Here is a 16960-nt window from a genome sequence, read left to right as displayed (position 1 = left end):
TAGATTGCACAAAACATTTTAATATAAACTTAAAAAGTCGTACAACAATATGAAAAATTATTATTGACTAATTATATTCGCGGACAGGAGAACCGCTTTAACTATATTATGCAAATATACTATCTTTAACACTTCCATCGAATATATCTTACAAAAGAAAGAAAAATAAAAAGTATCTTTATTAATAAAAAATCTCATTATACTAAGTTTTATTATATTATAATCTTACATTATAGATTTTATCTACAAAATACTGTACCTTTTTGGCCAGTTTTTCAATCGAGTTCCTATAATTACGTAATTTATTTAATAATAATAGGGCATAAAATACGTATTAAAGGTACTGAAATAATACAACTAGACTTAATCTAAATCAAAATATAAAAATAGTAAAAAAATAGTTGCAAATTTCCGTATACAACTTGTCATTGTTGTGCATCTGGGGTGCCGGTCCACACGACTGCCTGCCGCGACATATTAACACAACATTTATAATATTCTAATATATTTGAACGTAGTTATCCTAACAGTTATTAAATGTATCAAACGTATGAACTTTTGAAGCCGGCTGGCCGTGTGAGCCGACATGTGACGTCATGACGCGTGACGTGGACATCCGGCGGCAGGTGAGTCGCAACCAACGACAAGCTGCCTACCCGCATACCTAAGCACAGTTACCTATCGCTAACGTCGACCTCGATTGAAACACTGAACGCAATTGCCGAGTGAAGTATAAAAAAGATAAATAACACATAGTATTTATTTTAATGAATTTGCATGCACCCGTTAGTTTATGAATTGAGAAATATTTTTTTTCTATCATTTATACACATCCATGTCTTTTATAACAATATTATATAAATTTATCATACAGACTAAGACCGGTCGCCGCGACGCGTTCGACCGGCAATGTACACAAGGACTAATATCTTCTTAAAAAAATACTCTTAGATTGAAACGTAGCTAATCCTATAATATTTTATGTATATCATAATTATTATAAGGGTACAATCGTACAAGTGATGATTACACTAGGTGAGATCTCCGACGCCTTCGGGCGGCCCGCCGCGCCGTCCGACCGCGTCCGACCGGATATGCAAACATTTATTACATATTATGAGTACAATACATATCAGTACGCTATATTCTTAGAAAGTATCAATTTATTTTTCAATATTAAAAATACGTAATTTCTCTATTGGCCTTTCGTATCCACGTGAAAAATTAGATAATTCGCGTACGAATATATATTTATGTATACATAATTAAATATCAGTATTTATTTAGATCGGAGGACGTATGTATACAGGCTCGCTCTAGAAGGTACGTCGTCGTAAGCGCACGCGGCCTCACGGCCCTTCGCTCCCTTAAACACTACGAATATTATATCGATATCGAACGAAGACATCAAAAATTCGACTCGGCTTTAAATAGTACGAAAATAAATCGCCGGCGAGTCGCGCGGCCGATTATTGCTCCTATCGATAAATTTACACATCGACGTAACGAACGAGAATACAAAAAGTTATGGAAAATCGTACGGATATCACAAGCGGCGGGCGGCGCGGGACGCCCCCGCGGAAAATAAAAAAATAAATCGCGGCGCGCGTCTCTCTCGTAAAAAAGTAAAGACTCTATGAGCGGATCGCGCGGGGCGGCTAGCGCGCGGGCGCGGCTCAGTTGGCCAGCAGCAGGTGCGCCGGCGGCGCGTAGGACGCGGGCGGCGCGCCCGGCGCCGCGTCGCGCCGCGCCATGAAGTAGGCCGCGGGGTCCGTCGCCGGCGACAGCGCGCGCGCGGCCAGCTGCTGCTGCACGGCCCGCTGCTTGATGTAGTTGCTGAACTCGGTGGGCGACATGCGGTTGGCGCGTTTGCTGCTCGTTTTCAGTTTGGTGCTTCCGAATTTGGTTTGCGCGAATGTGGCAGTTGTGAAGGTTAGAGGCTGCGCTCGGAAGGGCGGGCCGGGCGAGAAGGCCGCAGGCGCGGGCGGCGACGGGGCCGCCACTGGCTCCACAGGCCGGAAACACTGCGCTTCCGGGTTAAATGCACGGGTTACCTGTAACACAATACAATACCTCAATTAAATTTATTTTTATCATATTATTAATCTGAAGAATATTTAAATTTTTAATCATCAAGCAGATATAAAACAGATATTGGCATTATGGCTTAGACAAGTACCTCTCTATCGGTCCTTTCGTCGGCGGCACGTTCGTCGCTGCTGAAAAGCACTTTTACGGCACCCTTCTCGCCGATGCGGTATGACACCTCGCCTGGAAAAGAAATGTTTTTATTTAACTAACAATGAATTATTCAACGGCAGCCTTATTATAATAAATTACATTTTTTTAGACAAGGGTAAATCAGATTGATTGTGGAATGGTCCGTTCCAACCTTGTTTCACTATTATTCAGATTTATCTTAGATAATTCGGAACCTTAACATTTCCATTTAAGGTTTACTAGTATCGTATATGTTAAATGTTTGATTTGTTTTATAAAAAGATAAAGCTAATAATCAGAATTTAATCACTTCTACCTAATGATGTAATTATATCATAAGAGTGCGTGCCGGGCGGTGTTACTTAGAAAGGTGTTTACGTTGTAAGTTTTACAAGCGATAGGCACGCACTGAAATACATCTAGCTTTAGAGATAGCGATATATTTTTGTAAATATCTAATATTTAAATGTATTCTCAAAATGTAATCATATTTCAAAGAAAACAAACAATACTGTTTCGAGTTGCTCGAGGCATTTTTTTTTAAATTTCGTTTTTACCTTGTTTGTTTAGAAATAATATTTTTGTTGAATGTTATGTGTAACTTTTTGAATTGTGTATTTTATTACATTATTTTTTTAATTCTATGAAATAAGTTTTTAATGATTTTTGTTATTTGACGTGTGATCGTTGAATACTTGGAACCTATTACAGATAAACTAATATTATAGAAAATAAGTTAATTTAGTCTCCAATTGTAATTTTATTGTATTATCAAAAGAAAAAAAATAGTGTAAAGGATTTATGCCTAATTTTTTTTATTGAAATTGATACACAAGAGACCAGATGGCCCAGTGGTTAGAACGCGTGCATCTTAACCGATGACTGCGGGTTCAAACCCCGGCAAACACCACTGAATATTCATATGCTTAAATTGTATTTATAATTCATTTCGTGCTCGGTGGTGAAGGAAAACATCGTAAGGAAAGCTGCATGTGGTAAATTTCATAGAAATTCTGCCACATGTGTATCCCACTAACCCGCAATGGAACAGCGTGGTGGAATATGTTCCAAATCTTCTCTTTAAAGGGAGAGGAGGCTTTAGCCTTCAGAATTAAAAAAAAATTAGATATATAGAATACACACCTGGATCAACCCAAACGGCAAGGTCCCGTGGAAGGTGTTCCAGCACATCTCGGACCGGAACGCCAGATTCTCGTGCAGCTCGCTCCAGAACTGGGTCTAAAGGTCCACCGGTTTTCAGACATCGGAACGCTGACCCCCGGCACGGCCGGTCCGGGTACCAGTGACCCCGGAATTTATCTTTAAGCGCTTTTTCTAATTCTTCCCCGAATATGTTGACCCGCCGTCTCGGTAGCTTGTTGTATAGATATGATATGACAAAGTTAAGTGCGACTTGTACTTCAATATGCATTGTTGGTTTTACTGTGGACAAAGAAAACATGTCTGATTATCTTAACTGTTCTGATAATCTTAACATAAAAAGAGAGGCACCACATTTTTTAAAGCGCTGTCATTTTTTGAGCATATTTTATCTGTGACAACAATTACTTATAACGATAAATAAATATAATATGTAAGAATACGGATATCGTCAACGTGGCAATTTGCAACTTTAAAATTACCGTCAAAATTTATCTTTGCTTTTCGAATTGCACTTCTTAACACAAAATTATGCACTTTCACTTGATATTTGCTTAATCTTGAGATTTTCTTCTGTAAAATGTTACCTCGTAACAATGATCAGCTGTACTCATTGATAGTGTTTCGTAAAATGATCTGTTCGTCTCACAAAATCACGTATTATCTCAAGATCGATACTTTTATCTCATCGATAAGATTCGTTACTTGAAAACTGAACGAAACGACTTAAAATCTCACGTCAGCTCGAGTCTGAGATAATATACAATATTTTTATTTGTAACGTATAGTTTTCTAAAGTTAACAAAACAAAATAACGATAACAAGTTATAAAATAAATTAATTTATTATTTTTTTAGGGTTGTCACACCATTTGGCAGCGCAATGTTTGCGTGCGAACACACGCTCGTATGTTCTGGATAACGAATATTCCATGACGTGTAGAGATCCATCCACAACAAGTATATTTTTAAGCGCGTTCGCTCGCGCAAAACTCTCCCAGCATGATATATTTAATTTGATTTGAGATTTGATATTTTTGAGGTTCGTAATTAATTATCAATGGAAAAACAAATATTTTTTTTAGTAAATTAAATCAATTTCAGAATCGATATCAAGAGGGAATTTTTATTTATACAAATATTAAAACTGCAAAAGTATTTGTCGACTAAAGGTTAAATTAAAAATTAAACATCTATCGATTTTATTAATGAAATTTATTAGTTTCTGGGAAAACCGTTGACTACTCCCTAATATTTTAATTAATTAGGTTTAGGTTAGGACTTACTTTAAAATTAAATGTTTCAATTTCTTATAGATATATATATATCGTATTTTTTTATCGGTATACTAAATTAAAATTTACCCAAATATTCATTGTAATTATGTGAGCCAGTGTAACTTCAGGCACGAGGGACAAAACATCTTAGTTCCCAAGGTTGGTGGCACATTGACGATGTAAGGATTAGTTAATATTTCTTACATCGTCATTGTCTATGGGTAATGGTGACCACTTACCATCAGGTGGCCCATATGCTCGCCTGCCAACCTATACCATAAAAAAAAAAATAAAAAAAATACTTTGAATGATTTTATTACCCATAAAAATATATCTTGAAAAAAATAGAAGATTTGAAACTGAAATAAACTATTAATATAATCGAAGCACAAGATTAGCTGTTTGTTATGATGTTGGTTATTGACCCTGTCTATTAAAAAATAGAATACGGAATCGGCATATTTTGTTTCCTCACCGAATTAACTTCGGCGCTCCACAGATGTTACAAGTGGGCTAAGCGTGTCGTATATCTAAGGAAATCAAAGAAAAGAGGTCGATTTCTTTTACTTTTTTTAAAGAAGAATATAGATTAGATTTTAAAATATAAGTTTAGCAATTAAGATGTTATTTGTAATCTGTAGTTAATACAAATATATTATTTAAAAATCAATATTTATTTTATAAATTCTAAATTTAAATTTTATTACGAAAGTAAGTTTTAATTGTGAAATTGAGTCACGTGTTAATATGCAGCGAGCGTGCTTGTTTGTAATGTAGACGTAAAACCATAACATGTTCAAAGTAAAGAAATATGTATCACAATTAAGCAAAATAATTAACTATTTTTAATTAAAGGCGAGTTAACCGAGTGAAAATTTTAATAGAAAATAAAAAATACTTAGCGAAAAGACTTCGTGCAAGACCGTTTGGATATCACTGACTTATCATATGATCTACCACCAAAATTATTTAGTACTGTTATGTCCTGGATTGCAAAGAGAGTGAGCCACTACAACCATTGACATAAGAATGTTTTAATATCTTTTACAATGTTGGTAGACGAGAAAATGGATCACCTGATCGTTAGTGGTCACCACCACTTGTAGATGTTGGCACCATAAGGAATGTCAATAAATAATCTTGCGAACTAAGATGACATTAAATGGTAAATAGTGACCACTTACCGTGAAGTGGCTCCTGTATGCCTATTTATATCTTGAATAAAATCAATAAAAGCTGAAGTCTATTTATTTATGAACTCCAGCAATTATTCATTTTATTCTTGTAGTATTACGTTGTTACACATTTTGAAATCGCGAATTTCACTAGAAATGACTAGAAAGTCAAACTAGTTAAACCCACTACGTAACTAACACGTGTATACGTAGGTATATATGAAGAGTTAATTGGTCTATGTACACTGTAGGTGCACGTGACATTTCTGTGAATAGTTAACAGTTGCTGAGTTTCGTGCGTTTTCAACTTTCAGCTAAAATAATTGCCAGTTTGAACGTTAGTTCAAAAGCTGTCTAAAAAATACGCGGATATACATTTTTCGTATCGTTATTCTGTTTTATATATCATTAGTTTTATAAAAAATAACTCAAATCAAACTTGGAGACAGGTAAAAAAGTTGCTCATATTATATATACATTATTATTTAATAATACGAAGTTTAAAAAGATAGAACTTGCATGAAATCATCGCAAACACAGAGCATTAATAAACTTGGAACAAAATTAATTATTAAGGCATGACAATCGAAGTGAAAAACAATACTATTATAGATTAAAAGATAGATAATTTATTTAATAATAGAACCGAACATATTTTCGGAATTCTAAAATAAGTAATATTATTTATATTCCAGTCCGAGTCGTACTGTTTTCAGTCAGCGATTTCACTGAAATATTACTTCTTGTAATATATTCTACCTTTCTTCGACTGCAAGCAAACACGTGGATGGATGATGGGCGGTTCACTCAGCTGTGTATAATGTTGTATGACCTTTAGACCTTTCCGACCTTTCAGTTCTAAATCAAATATATCAAAAGGAAAATATTGGGTACGAAAATTATATAATATTCGTTCTATTACGAGTTAATGTAGTTCCTAAACAAATCGACGTAATTGCTACGAGCAAATCGAGTCTGCACTCAGAAAAAAACGCTTGATTACAAATGTAAAGTAAAGTAAAGTAACTAAATTTCCCACAGCTGGGCTAAGGCCTCCTCTACCATTAAGGAGAGGGTTTGGAACCACCACAACGCTGTTCCAATGCGGATTGGTGGAATGCACCTGTGGCAGAATTTCGATGAAATTAGACCCATGCAAGTTTCATCAAGATGTTTTCCTTCACCGCCGAGCACGAGATGAATTATGAACACAAATTAAGCACATGAATATTCAATGGTGCTTGCCTGGATTTGAACCCGCAGTCATCGGTTAAGATGCACGCGTTCTAATCACTAACAAATGTAAAAACAGTTTATTGATGTGGAAACTTAATGTGATTTTAAAGATTTTAATTTGAGGGGCATAGTTTATTGCAACTGTAAATTGGTAAATAATTATTTTTATCTATACCGACTAACTCTGTTTGGTATGGAGATAGTTTGAGCCCCAAGAAAAGACATATGCAACTTTTCTTAGTTCATGGCAGTGGGGCATTCACGTGATGCTTGCATGGGCTAAAACTGTAATCATAGGCCATGCCAGCACTACTGAATTTTCAAGTGCTTAATTTGTGTTTATAATTCAATTAATCACGCTCACTGCGGTGAAGAGAAACATCTTGAGGAAATCTGTATGTATCTGATTTCAACGAAATTCTGTCATATGTGAAACTACCAACACACAACACACTTAGTCCAGCAGTGGGAACTTTGCAGGTTGTTACTGACTGACAGACGGTTTATGTGCTATAAGAGAAGTTTTAGATTTTTTATAAATATCTGTTTTTTAAAGAGTACAAAAGGAAAATTTGTATTTTTGTCATTGGTATTTTAAGTAGCGTTCCAGCAGATTATTCGGCGAAAGAAGAATATTTCTCAGTTCTCTTTTTACTATAAAATGGGTTATTTCTCTGCAACGTGACTTCTCTCCACGTGATCGCGATATCTAAGTAATGCAATTCATGAGCTCGTATTTTGCTTTGTAATACTATTCAAATACTAAGTAAATAATTTTATGACAAAGGTTATTTTTAAAAATCATTTTGACATAATGTTTTACAAATAAAATTTAATTGTAATGTAATGATACAAAATATAAGAGAAGAAAAGAATTTAAGAATATACAACGAAACTGACAATATTTTTTGGCTGTATGATGCAATATCTTTGCTCTGAAAAAAAAAGTTGAACAAAAAATTATTCTAAAAATATCTTACACAATACGTATGTAGGTATTATATGTATATTTTAATCGCAATATTGTTGCTTAAATCAGTTATATCAAATGTCAAGATTACAATGGCTCGACTTAGTCATTGATAAAACCAGCCAACTGCAAAATACTTACTTTGTTAACTTTTAATCCGTCTGAATGCAGAATACGAATGACTGACTTGTGGTTTCTATTGAAGTATTTCTCCATAATATACTATTTAGAGCTGTTATATTAATCTACGTTGAAATCCACGATTAAAGATTACGTAATAAATCTGCTTGGCTGAATACGACGATTTCATGTAATAAAAAAAAAATAGTAATAAAAAAAAGAGGTTTTATGTAATTGTTTTTAATTTTTAATCTCACGGATCAAAGCTAATTCAGTCACTAGATATTATCATTTTTTTCTTTATTTAGAACCCTAGTAGGTAAATAAATAAAAAGTACAAAGTTATTTATTCATCAGCTTATAAATAAAAAGTATCTTATTTTTATCGCGTAATAATAATGTTAGATATTATTCTTAAGCGTTACAATTTTATACTTTGTCTTTCTCATTTGTTTCAAATTTAGATAAGGGCTCGATGAGAGGATGCTGCAATAAAACGGACCTGGAAACTTTTACTTGCTTCTAGAAGTTTCTAATAACTTCGTTCTATAGAAATGGTTATTTCGAACGCGAAGCGATCTTTGTTAACTTTACCTCGTGATATTATAAAAGTCTTTGTAAGTTAATATTAGAGAAAATGTTTAATATAAATTTATAACAAAGCAACAAAATTAGTTGACGATAATTGAAATTAATGTTACTTACGATCTTAATTTATTAATTTATTTTTTAATACCGCATTGTAAATCCTTTTCAACCGACTTCCAAAAGGAGGAGGTTATCAATTCGTCTGTATTTTTTTTTTTTTTTTTTTTTTATGTTTGTTACCTCATAACTTTTCACTGGGTGGACCGATTTTGAAAATTTTTTTTTTGTTTGAAAGGTAGTGCTTCCCGTGGGGTCCCATTTTTTTTATTTTTTTTCCGATGATGGTATCCATGTGAAAACGACATAAGTCTTAAATTTGCATTATGTATATGCGCGACAAATAGGTGAATAACTGAAAATCACGTCAACCAATTTTGATAATTCTTTTTTTATTATAAAATATATACTACAAGGGTAATTTGGTGAAAGTTTGGTAAGGTTCTGAGCACAGGATCCATGACAAAGTAACGGAACGGAAGGGAACGGAACAATTCTGAGGAGCACGTTAGCGATACTCGGTCGAATCTTTTATTTATAGGTTATTTGGATATTTGAGTCACCTTCCGTAATGTGGTTATGTTTATGTAATTAACATAGTCGAATATTATAATCAACTAGCTACCCACCCCGGCTTCGCACGGGTGCAATACTGATACTAAATATACTACAGAATTTGTTTATATACGACATCACATCGCAAACTTCTAAAATTGTCAGTGTTTCTTTACTATATTGTTCATGTATTATATACACAAACCTTCCCCTCAAGGTATATACACAAGTCTTCCTAAGTTAAATGAAATGAAAAATATTAGACTACTTAAAAGTCGATTAACGATTATATCATGTAGTTATAATTATTGTTATATTTGGAGTCGGTGTCAGCCAATAAAACCCTACAGTATATCTATCAAAAAACAATACGAGAATACTTTAACAAATATGTTTTTTACAAATTACCTTTTACACAATAATATACTGGATCAATCAAGGGGCTCGTATCGCTTCTTTCTTTGGATTGTTGGGGCAAGGGCACCATGGCTGACACCGGCTCCAAATATACCAATAATTATAACTACATGATATAATCGTTAATCGACTTTTAAGTAGTCTAATATTTTTCATTTCATTTAACTTAGGAAGACTCTAAAAAATATGTTGAATACGCAATTATTTTTATTACTTTTTCGTGCATATTCATTTGTTTTAAAATAGTGTTTTGTTTGAAGTCGGTTTTTCTTTTTGTTAAAATTTTATTTATTAAAATAAAGAGTTTGAGATTTAAAGGACAAAAAAATTATGCTTAACTCCAGCGTTGAAAGATATCAAAATAACTTTGTCTTTAAAATAAATATATTATTATCAGTGATATTACCGATAACATTATATATTTATTTATCTATTGCACATAGATATCATAGACCATGGAAAGATTTAGATGTACAATCTATCTTATGAGAGATATAACGTGAAGTTTCTTGAGCCTGATAAATATATATATACGAATTAAAATCGTTTTTTTTTTTCATAGACATTGTCAAATAGATTTGAATAACAGCATTGATTTTGATATTTATTTAGTTAATTGATCATCATAGAGGCTTTATCGGATTTGTAGAGAAAAAAAAATCTGCTTTATATTTTATTATTAGTCTCTTCGTTTTATATTGTAGTGGTCTTAACAATATCATCAGATTATGAGAAGGCATGCAACACATTGACTAAAAACAAGAGCTCACCAAAGTATTCAAAAAATATGTTCTACTTAAAGCCACCTTGAGGTTTAGAAAGACGATTTAAAAATTAAGACTTAGTACTATTTTTTCAATCATAGCATATTACTATCGAATAGTGTGTGATAGTAATTTTATCAAGTGTTAGCCCTGAGGTAAAGTTGTCTTCAGGATTTGTGAACACGTATAGTACTCATGAATTGGGTTCACGTTCTCCAGGGATCACATACGGACTCGACTATTTATGGAATTGTATAATACGATGTACTATTGAACTACCATTTCGAGATGTCTCTAAGGTGCTAAGGGTTCGACACTGATTGGAAATCCCTATGGATGCCTACATTACATCTTATACAGGGGGTAGAAAATGGATCTGATTTGTATATAAAGTTTCATTTGTTAAGCTTGTATTTGTATTTGAATATTTGATTTTTCATTCTTATTAAGGACTTTAATCTTCAATCGGTTTCATTAAAAATTTTAATTGATTTGTCTTATTATAAATTCGCTTCGATATGACTGTCACTCTATATTTATACGACCAACTTTGACTTTTTTTTTAATCTTTACCACAGATTACATAGCATATTTAAGGTTGGGTATGTCTTACCCTAGTAAGTGATAATACATACTCGTGTCAGAGACAAGAAAGGAGTATTTAATTGAATTATTAAAAACCATATCATGCCAACATTGTCCAAATGTTCATAGTACGTACACTAGGATAAGATTAAATATTAACGCCATCAGTTTAAATATTTATATTGAATTTAAAACGAAAAAGGTTTATACGAGGGGCAGTTAGTTGTTGAGAAATTCAATTTATTTTATTGCTTTAACTCGGAATAAATCAACGAATGTAATAAAATCGAGAGGGTTAGGTACGAACGTTCGTAATTTCGCGTGTGAAATACAATGGAACGTGTCGTGACGTCACGGAATTACGTGCGAACACAAATATTAGCTATGCGTTTTATATATCACCCACATGTCTAATTTGTATCATGGTAAATTCGGTTATTTTTACTATATGTTATGTAAGAGTATTTATATTGTAACCAAAGCAGAAATGGTTTAGAATATATGAACCCATGATTACGAATTCACTTCAGACAAACATTTTGTGTAGTTAATTTGTATATAAATACAAATACACGATATATGCTAGTGTATAATACTCCGGCATATGTCGTTTGAAAAACTGTCTTATCTATTAACACATACTGAAGCAGCTTGATGGGTTAAATTGCGAAGTTTCTCAAAAGGGGGAAAACCTAAGCCCAATATTAATAAGTACTGGGTTTAGGCTTTAATAATATATTAATCGTTGTTTCACAAGCGTTAATTAAATTTGCAATGTTAGTTTTTATTTAAGTCAAATGTCAGCTGGATTAGGAGTATCCTATCTCTGATCATGACCTGATTCCACACCCTGGTAATCCATATAAAAGTACTCTTTAACGATCAACAGCATAAACAATAAATTTCGTAAAAACTATTCATATATTTTTAATTATGTTTTATGACATAACAGTTGTCATCTGTTGTTGATTTACTCTCGCATTTATTATAATTATTAATTACATATTATTAATTAGCGATATATTATTAGTATAATCACGCATTTTGTTATTGATCCGTCTCTAAATAATTCATTACATAAAAATGTACATTGACAAAAAAAAAAACAACAAAGTATTGAAGAAATGAATTTCTATTTAAGACGAAAAGATGTCTTTAAAAGTAAAAAGCGAGCTAATTATAATTAAGTTTATGATAGCATAACCGGCGAACTCAAGTTTCTAGACCGGGTTAAACTGTTAATACGTATTCCGATAACGATTGAATTACCTTCTTAACTTCGTTTATATATAGGTCATTATATTATCTACAATAAACAGAGCCTTACAAAGAGCCTTTTTGTGGAAAAAAAGTTTTTATATATTCACTTTTGTATTTACAATATTAGTCTAGATTAATTCTTTTTCCAAATATTTACATTTGTTTTAACATTCGTTTGTTCCGATTTCAAGAGTTAGTAAGCCAGTATAATTATAGGTAAGGAATATCTCATTCCTTAAGGAACACTGGGAAAATAAGGGATGATTTATTTGTTACAGCGACAATGTCTATGAGTGTTGGTGTCAACCTAACATCGGCTGGCCTATTCGTTAGTCAGCCTGTCCATCACAAATTAATATAGTAATCTAAATATAATAAAAAGGCCGACATAAAATGTATTATTATTTAGTGTTGAACCTGCGAAGCCGAGGAGGCATCATACACATCGATCAGTTTGATTTGGGTCAACATTATTATGTCATTACTTAAACTTAAGCTTAAAATAAATATGTCTGGCACGTGATTAATCAAAAATAATGATTGACCTTCATATATAAAAACACGGTTCTTTTATTAAGGCATCGACGTGACCTTAGAGTAATCACCGCTTATGTTATAAGAGATAGCGATTATTTCTTACATTAATATTCACTCAAGTTGTGAGAACGAGCGCGTTTTTGGATGTATTTGTAGAAATTACTTAATAAATAAATATGAGACAACATCACATACATTACTGTGATCCCAATGTAAGCAGCTAAAGCACTTGTGTTATGAAAAATCAGAAGTAATGACGGCACCACAAACCGGAGTATACGTATCGACCACGGAGGTCGTCAATAATACGTAGTTTAGTTTGAATATTAAAAATACGAATTACGAAGTATATATGTAAATCATTAAAGTCTAATTCAATGGCAGCAAATAAACTTTAAATTAAAATTGGCGTTTTTGATATCCACAATGAAATTTTTATCGTAAAAATTATATTAAGAAGACATATGAATTAATAAAGACGTATATTAATAGATAACGTAACAGGAGCTACAAGCAGTTCGCATAATATACATAAGGTTTGTATATTTAACTCAATCTGCCATTAGATTGGACTACATAATGTTTCATATAATCACGACCTTCTCGCCAGCGGGATTGGTTCGCGGTTTAATGTCGCGACCTATTCACCCGGAATGTATAACAGGATGAAGTGCCTTGTTACACTTAAGCGGGTGAATCTATTGATTAAAGATTGAAGTCTACGTTAAACCAGAGTTTGCTAGTGTAGTATTGTGTTTGCAGTTATGAAGATGTTTCCGCGTAGCATTTAAACGTGTTGGCTGTTTATCAAGGGTCATAGATAAAAATAATATGGACTTTAAATTCTGATTATGTTTAATAATTTTATTTGTATGTTTTAAAAAATGTTTCAAAATATCATATCTTATAAATTTAATTTCCACAAAACTTGACAAATTTCGTAGGTATTCGAAGCTGAACTAAGAGAAAGAATATACTAAAATATATGTTTTATGTATTAAGTGTAAAGTGTATGACTTGAATTATTCGACAGACATAGTGCTATTAACGAAAAAAAGATCAATAAACATTATCAAATTGTAAGGTAGTTAATACGTTATGGAATTAAAATATAATGTTAATGTGTTGAGCAAGAAAATTATATATAATATCCTCTTTCTTTCTAGTAAACAAATAAATATTTCGTATAACATAAAGTATGAAACAGCCTCAAGACTATACATCACACAAACTCGGGATTATAACCCTTTCCATTATAATAATAGATACCATGATTTATTCATAAGACTTTTTCGCAGAGCCTTTATTAAAAAAATATCAAATGTTTACGACATCTGTTGTCTGTGTGTGAGACGGAGAAAATACGAGAAATTCAAATGTACTTTATAAAATATTTCCAAGACGTCCTGTCGTTGCAGACATTTTTACAGCTTCCAACTCATCTCGGAATCGATTCACGAGAACGAAACCGAGCGTTGGAGGCGTACGGCCTTTAAGTTCTGTCCTATTTATATCAGTAACCCAGTATCGATCCGTCGCCCCACTGCCCGACAACCCCCGACTTAGTACATTCAATAAAAACACTTATAACAATGAAAGCAAAGCAGATATTCCCCCGTTTATCTCTCACTTACCGCCTGCCGCTTAAAACGTTCGGGACAAATTGACTTCTGACCATAATTAACAATATATTTTCTATTTGTGTGGACTATATTTTGATATCGTCGCCGATTATTTATGTGCCGAAAATAGGATTACGAAAGATGTTTATGGAATGGCGCTGTATTCATTATGATTCGTATGAAAATATTTTGGTTACGAGCTTTATAAGGTTTTATGGTTATGGAATTGAGGGAAATTCAGTATTATAATCTGTGGTATAAATAACTTTTGATAACAATGTTGTCATTCTCGTTGATTTCAGTTGATAAAACTAGGAACTGAAAGGCCTTACGGTATACAACGTTATTGACTTAAAATTAAACATAGAACTAACTAAGTTTCTTGCCGGTTCTCCTCGGTAGAATCTACTTTGCGAACCGGTGGTAGCTTCAATTAATTGTAAAATGACGATTAAAAAGTGCTTGTAAAAGCCTACTTGAATAAAGTTTATTTTGATTTGATTTGATAGGACTATTCCTATCTAGCTGGTAATGCTGAAAATATTGGGATCTAACAAGACATTGAATAATTTAAATATTACTTTTGTGCAAACTTCACAATCAAATAGATTGTTTCATTCATTCATTCATTCATTCACATTATATCATATTACGTATGTCGAAATGTAAAACAGACAATGAATAAAAACTCTTGGTAGTGTTTATTTGACAATCAATGAGTAAGTGTGATGCTTCTATATTGAATAAAGGAATTTGAGTTTGAGTTTGTTCCGTTCTGCAGAGTTATGACTTGGTGATGGATTCAAGATAACACGTTTATTATACTGGATCATTTCACTAAGACGAACTTCTTGGAAGTGATCCTATACTTTTAATAAGACTAAGTAAGTGTGCGTGTGTGTGTGACTTGAAAACTTCTCGTCAATATATTTAGTAAGACAATTAAGAGTGCGTGATCTTTAAGAAGTTTATCCGTTGTTCATTTACACAAGGACGTCTCAACTTTATGCTTCATTTGTTTTTTGTTATGTACGCTTAAGTAAACAGTAAGAAAAAAATGATAGGTATCGCTGGAAACTCGATTGGAACGAATTTCCTTTCGCTATATATTATGTAAATAAGCGATCCGATAAAAAATATTAAGAACGTTTGAGAATAATCAAATGACAATGGTAAAATTGTTATTGAAAGTCTTGTGTGAATTAAAACAATAACAAAAAAGAAGCCTAAAAATATTATACAGAACATAACATAACAGACCCATACATACAAGACGGCATGGAATGGGGATAAGGTCGTTAGATATGACGTTTTTAAATTATTTGACGATATCTACCAGTTTTAACTACTGTAAGCCGCATAGACTTCGTTTCAATAAATGAAGCATTACTTTATTAATTTGTATTATATTTTGTTTAATTTTTGAAATTTTAACATTTATTCTGATACAATTCGATTGTAAATCTTGATTATAAGAACAAGCAAAATAAATATTAAAGAAATGTTTTTGGTTAATTAAAGATGATATTTTATCTTTTTATATTTATTTTTTTTATCGGTTGAATTAGTTTGAAATGCAGTCAGGATTTATATGCGAAAATATCAAAATGTCAATTTCATTTTGATTATAAAAGTGAACAGATTTGTCGATAAATTTTCATCACCGGGCAGCACCTCGTAGCGAACATAAAAATAAACAAAAATTAAAGTAAATGTATACCTCGGACTTTTATCAGGAGAGGAGTAAATGAAATAAAGTACAAAGAAAAATGTTGAGAAATACTGTTTTCTCCATTCCAAGTCACGAGAACTAGCGATTGTGTTCCCTATAAGATAAATATTATATTTGATTTTATTTAGTATTTAGTTCGTCTGATTTTCCATAAGTTAAAACGATTATCTTAAAATGATTCCACTCTTATTCAATCATATTTTCATCGTCATCTGATGTTTGTGTATACAGGAGCAAACTGACGGATAGGCATTTACTTTTGTAAATTTATATGTACCTATATATTAATTGCAAAACATAGCAGACCTTCTTATTTAAGTATATAGTGTATACTCATCGCTTCACTTTCGCTATCACCAATTCATATCAAAGATATTTATAATACCAATACCCATTTATATATGTACACGATCGAAAATATTTAAATAGTTTTCGAGCTTATATTTCTTCTCACCTAGAATTGAATCATACCATGAGTAAATTGTAGTTTTCGTATTAACAATAAAATCTTACAAGCAATTAGAAATTGTGAATAAATATTATTGTTAAAACAAATTAAAACTTCACAGAGGTGAACCGCTATCGCTTATGATCTAGACAGCAATGATATGAATAGGTTGCATTTGTCTACGTTCCACAAGTCCACAGCTAATAGACTGATGTATCGTTATGGCCTAATAATCTC

At 32.4% G+C, this 16960-nt stretch overlaps 1 protein-coding gene across 3 annotated transcripts in view; it reads right to left on the bottom strand.

Moving 5' to 3' along the window:
- LOC124533611 (protein Tob1) overlaps nt 1–16960 on the bottom strand; it is a 42992-nt gene continuing 26032 nt past the window's right edge. Inside the window, exons 1-4 of one of the 3 annotated variants that reach the window (XM_047109004.1) lie at nt 3969–4033; nt 3364–3663; nt 2180–2271; nt 1–2054 (exon numbers count right to left, since the gene is read on the bottom strand). In XM_047109004.1, the coding sequence (XP_046964960.1) occupies nt 1677–2054; nt 2180–2271; nt 3364–3652 (759 nt within the window). In that variant the 5' untranslated portion in view covers nt 3653–3663; nt 3969–4033 and the 3' untranslated portion in view covers nt 1–1676. The other 2 variants (XM_047109002.1, XM_047109001.1) reach the window with 2 other exon arrangements.

The sequence above is a fragment of the Vanessa cardui genome, chromosome 11 (genome assembly GCF_905220365.1).
Source record: "Vanessa cardui chromosome 11, ilVanCard2.1, whole genome shotgun sequence".
Taxonomy (NCBI): domain Eukaryota; kingdom Metazoa; phylum Arthropoda; class Insecta; order Lepidoptera; family Nymphalidae; genus Vanessa; species Vanessa cardui.
This window is presented reverse-complemented; position numbering and strand designations above follow the sequence as displayed.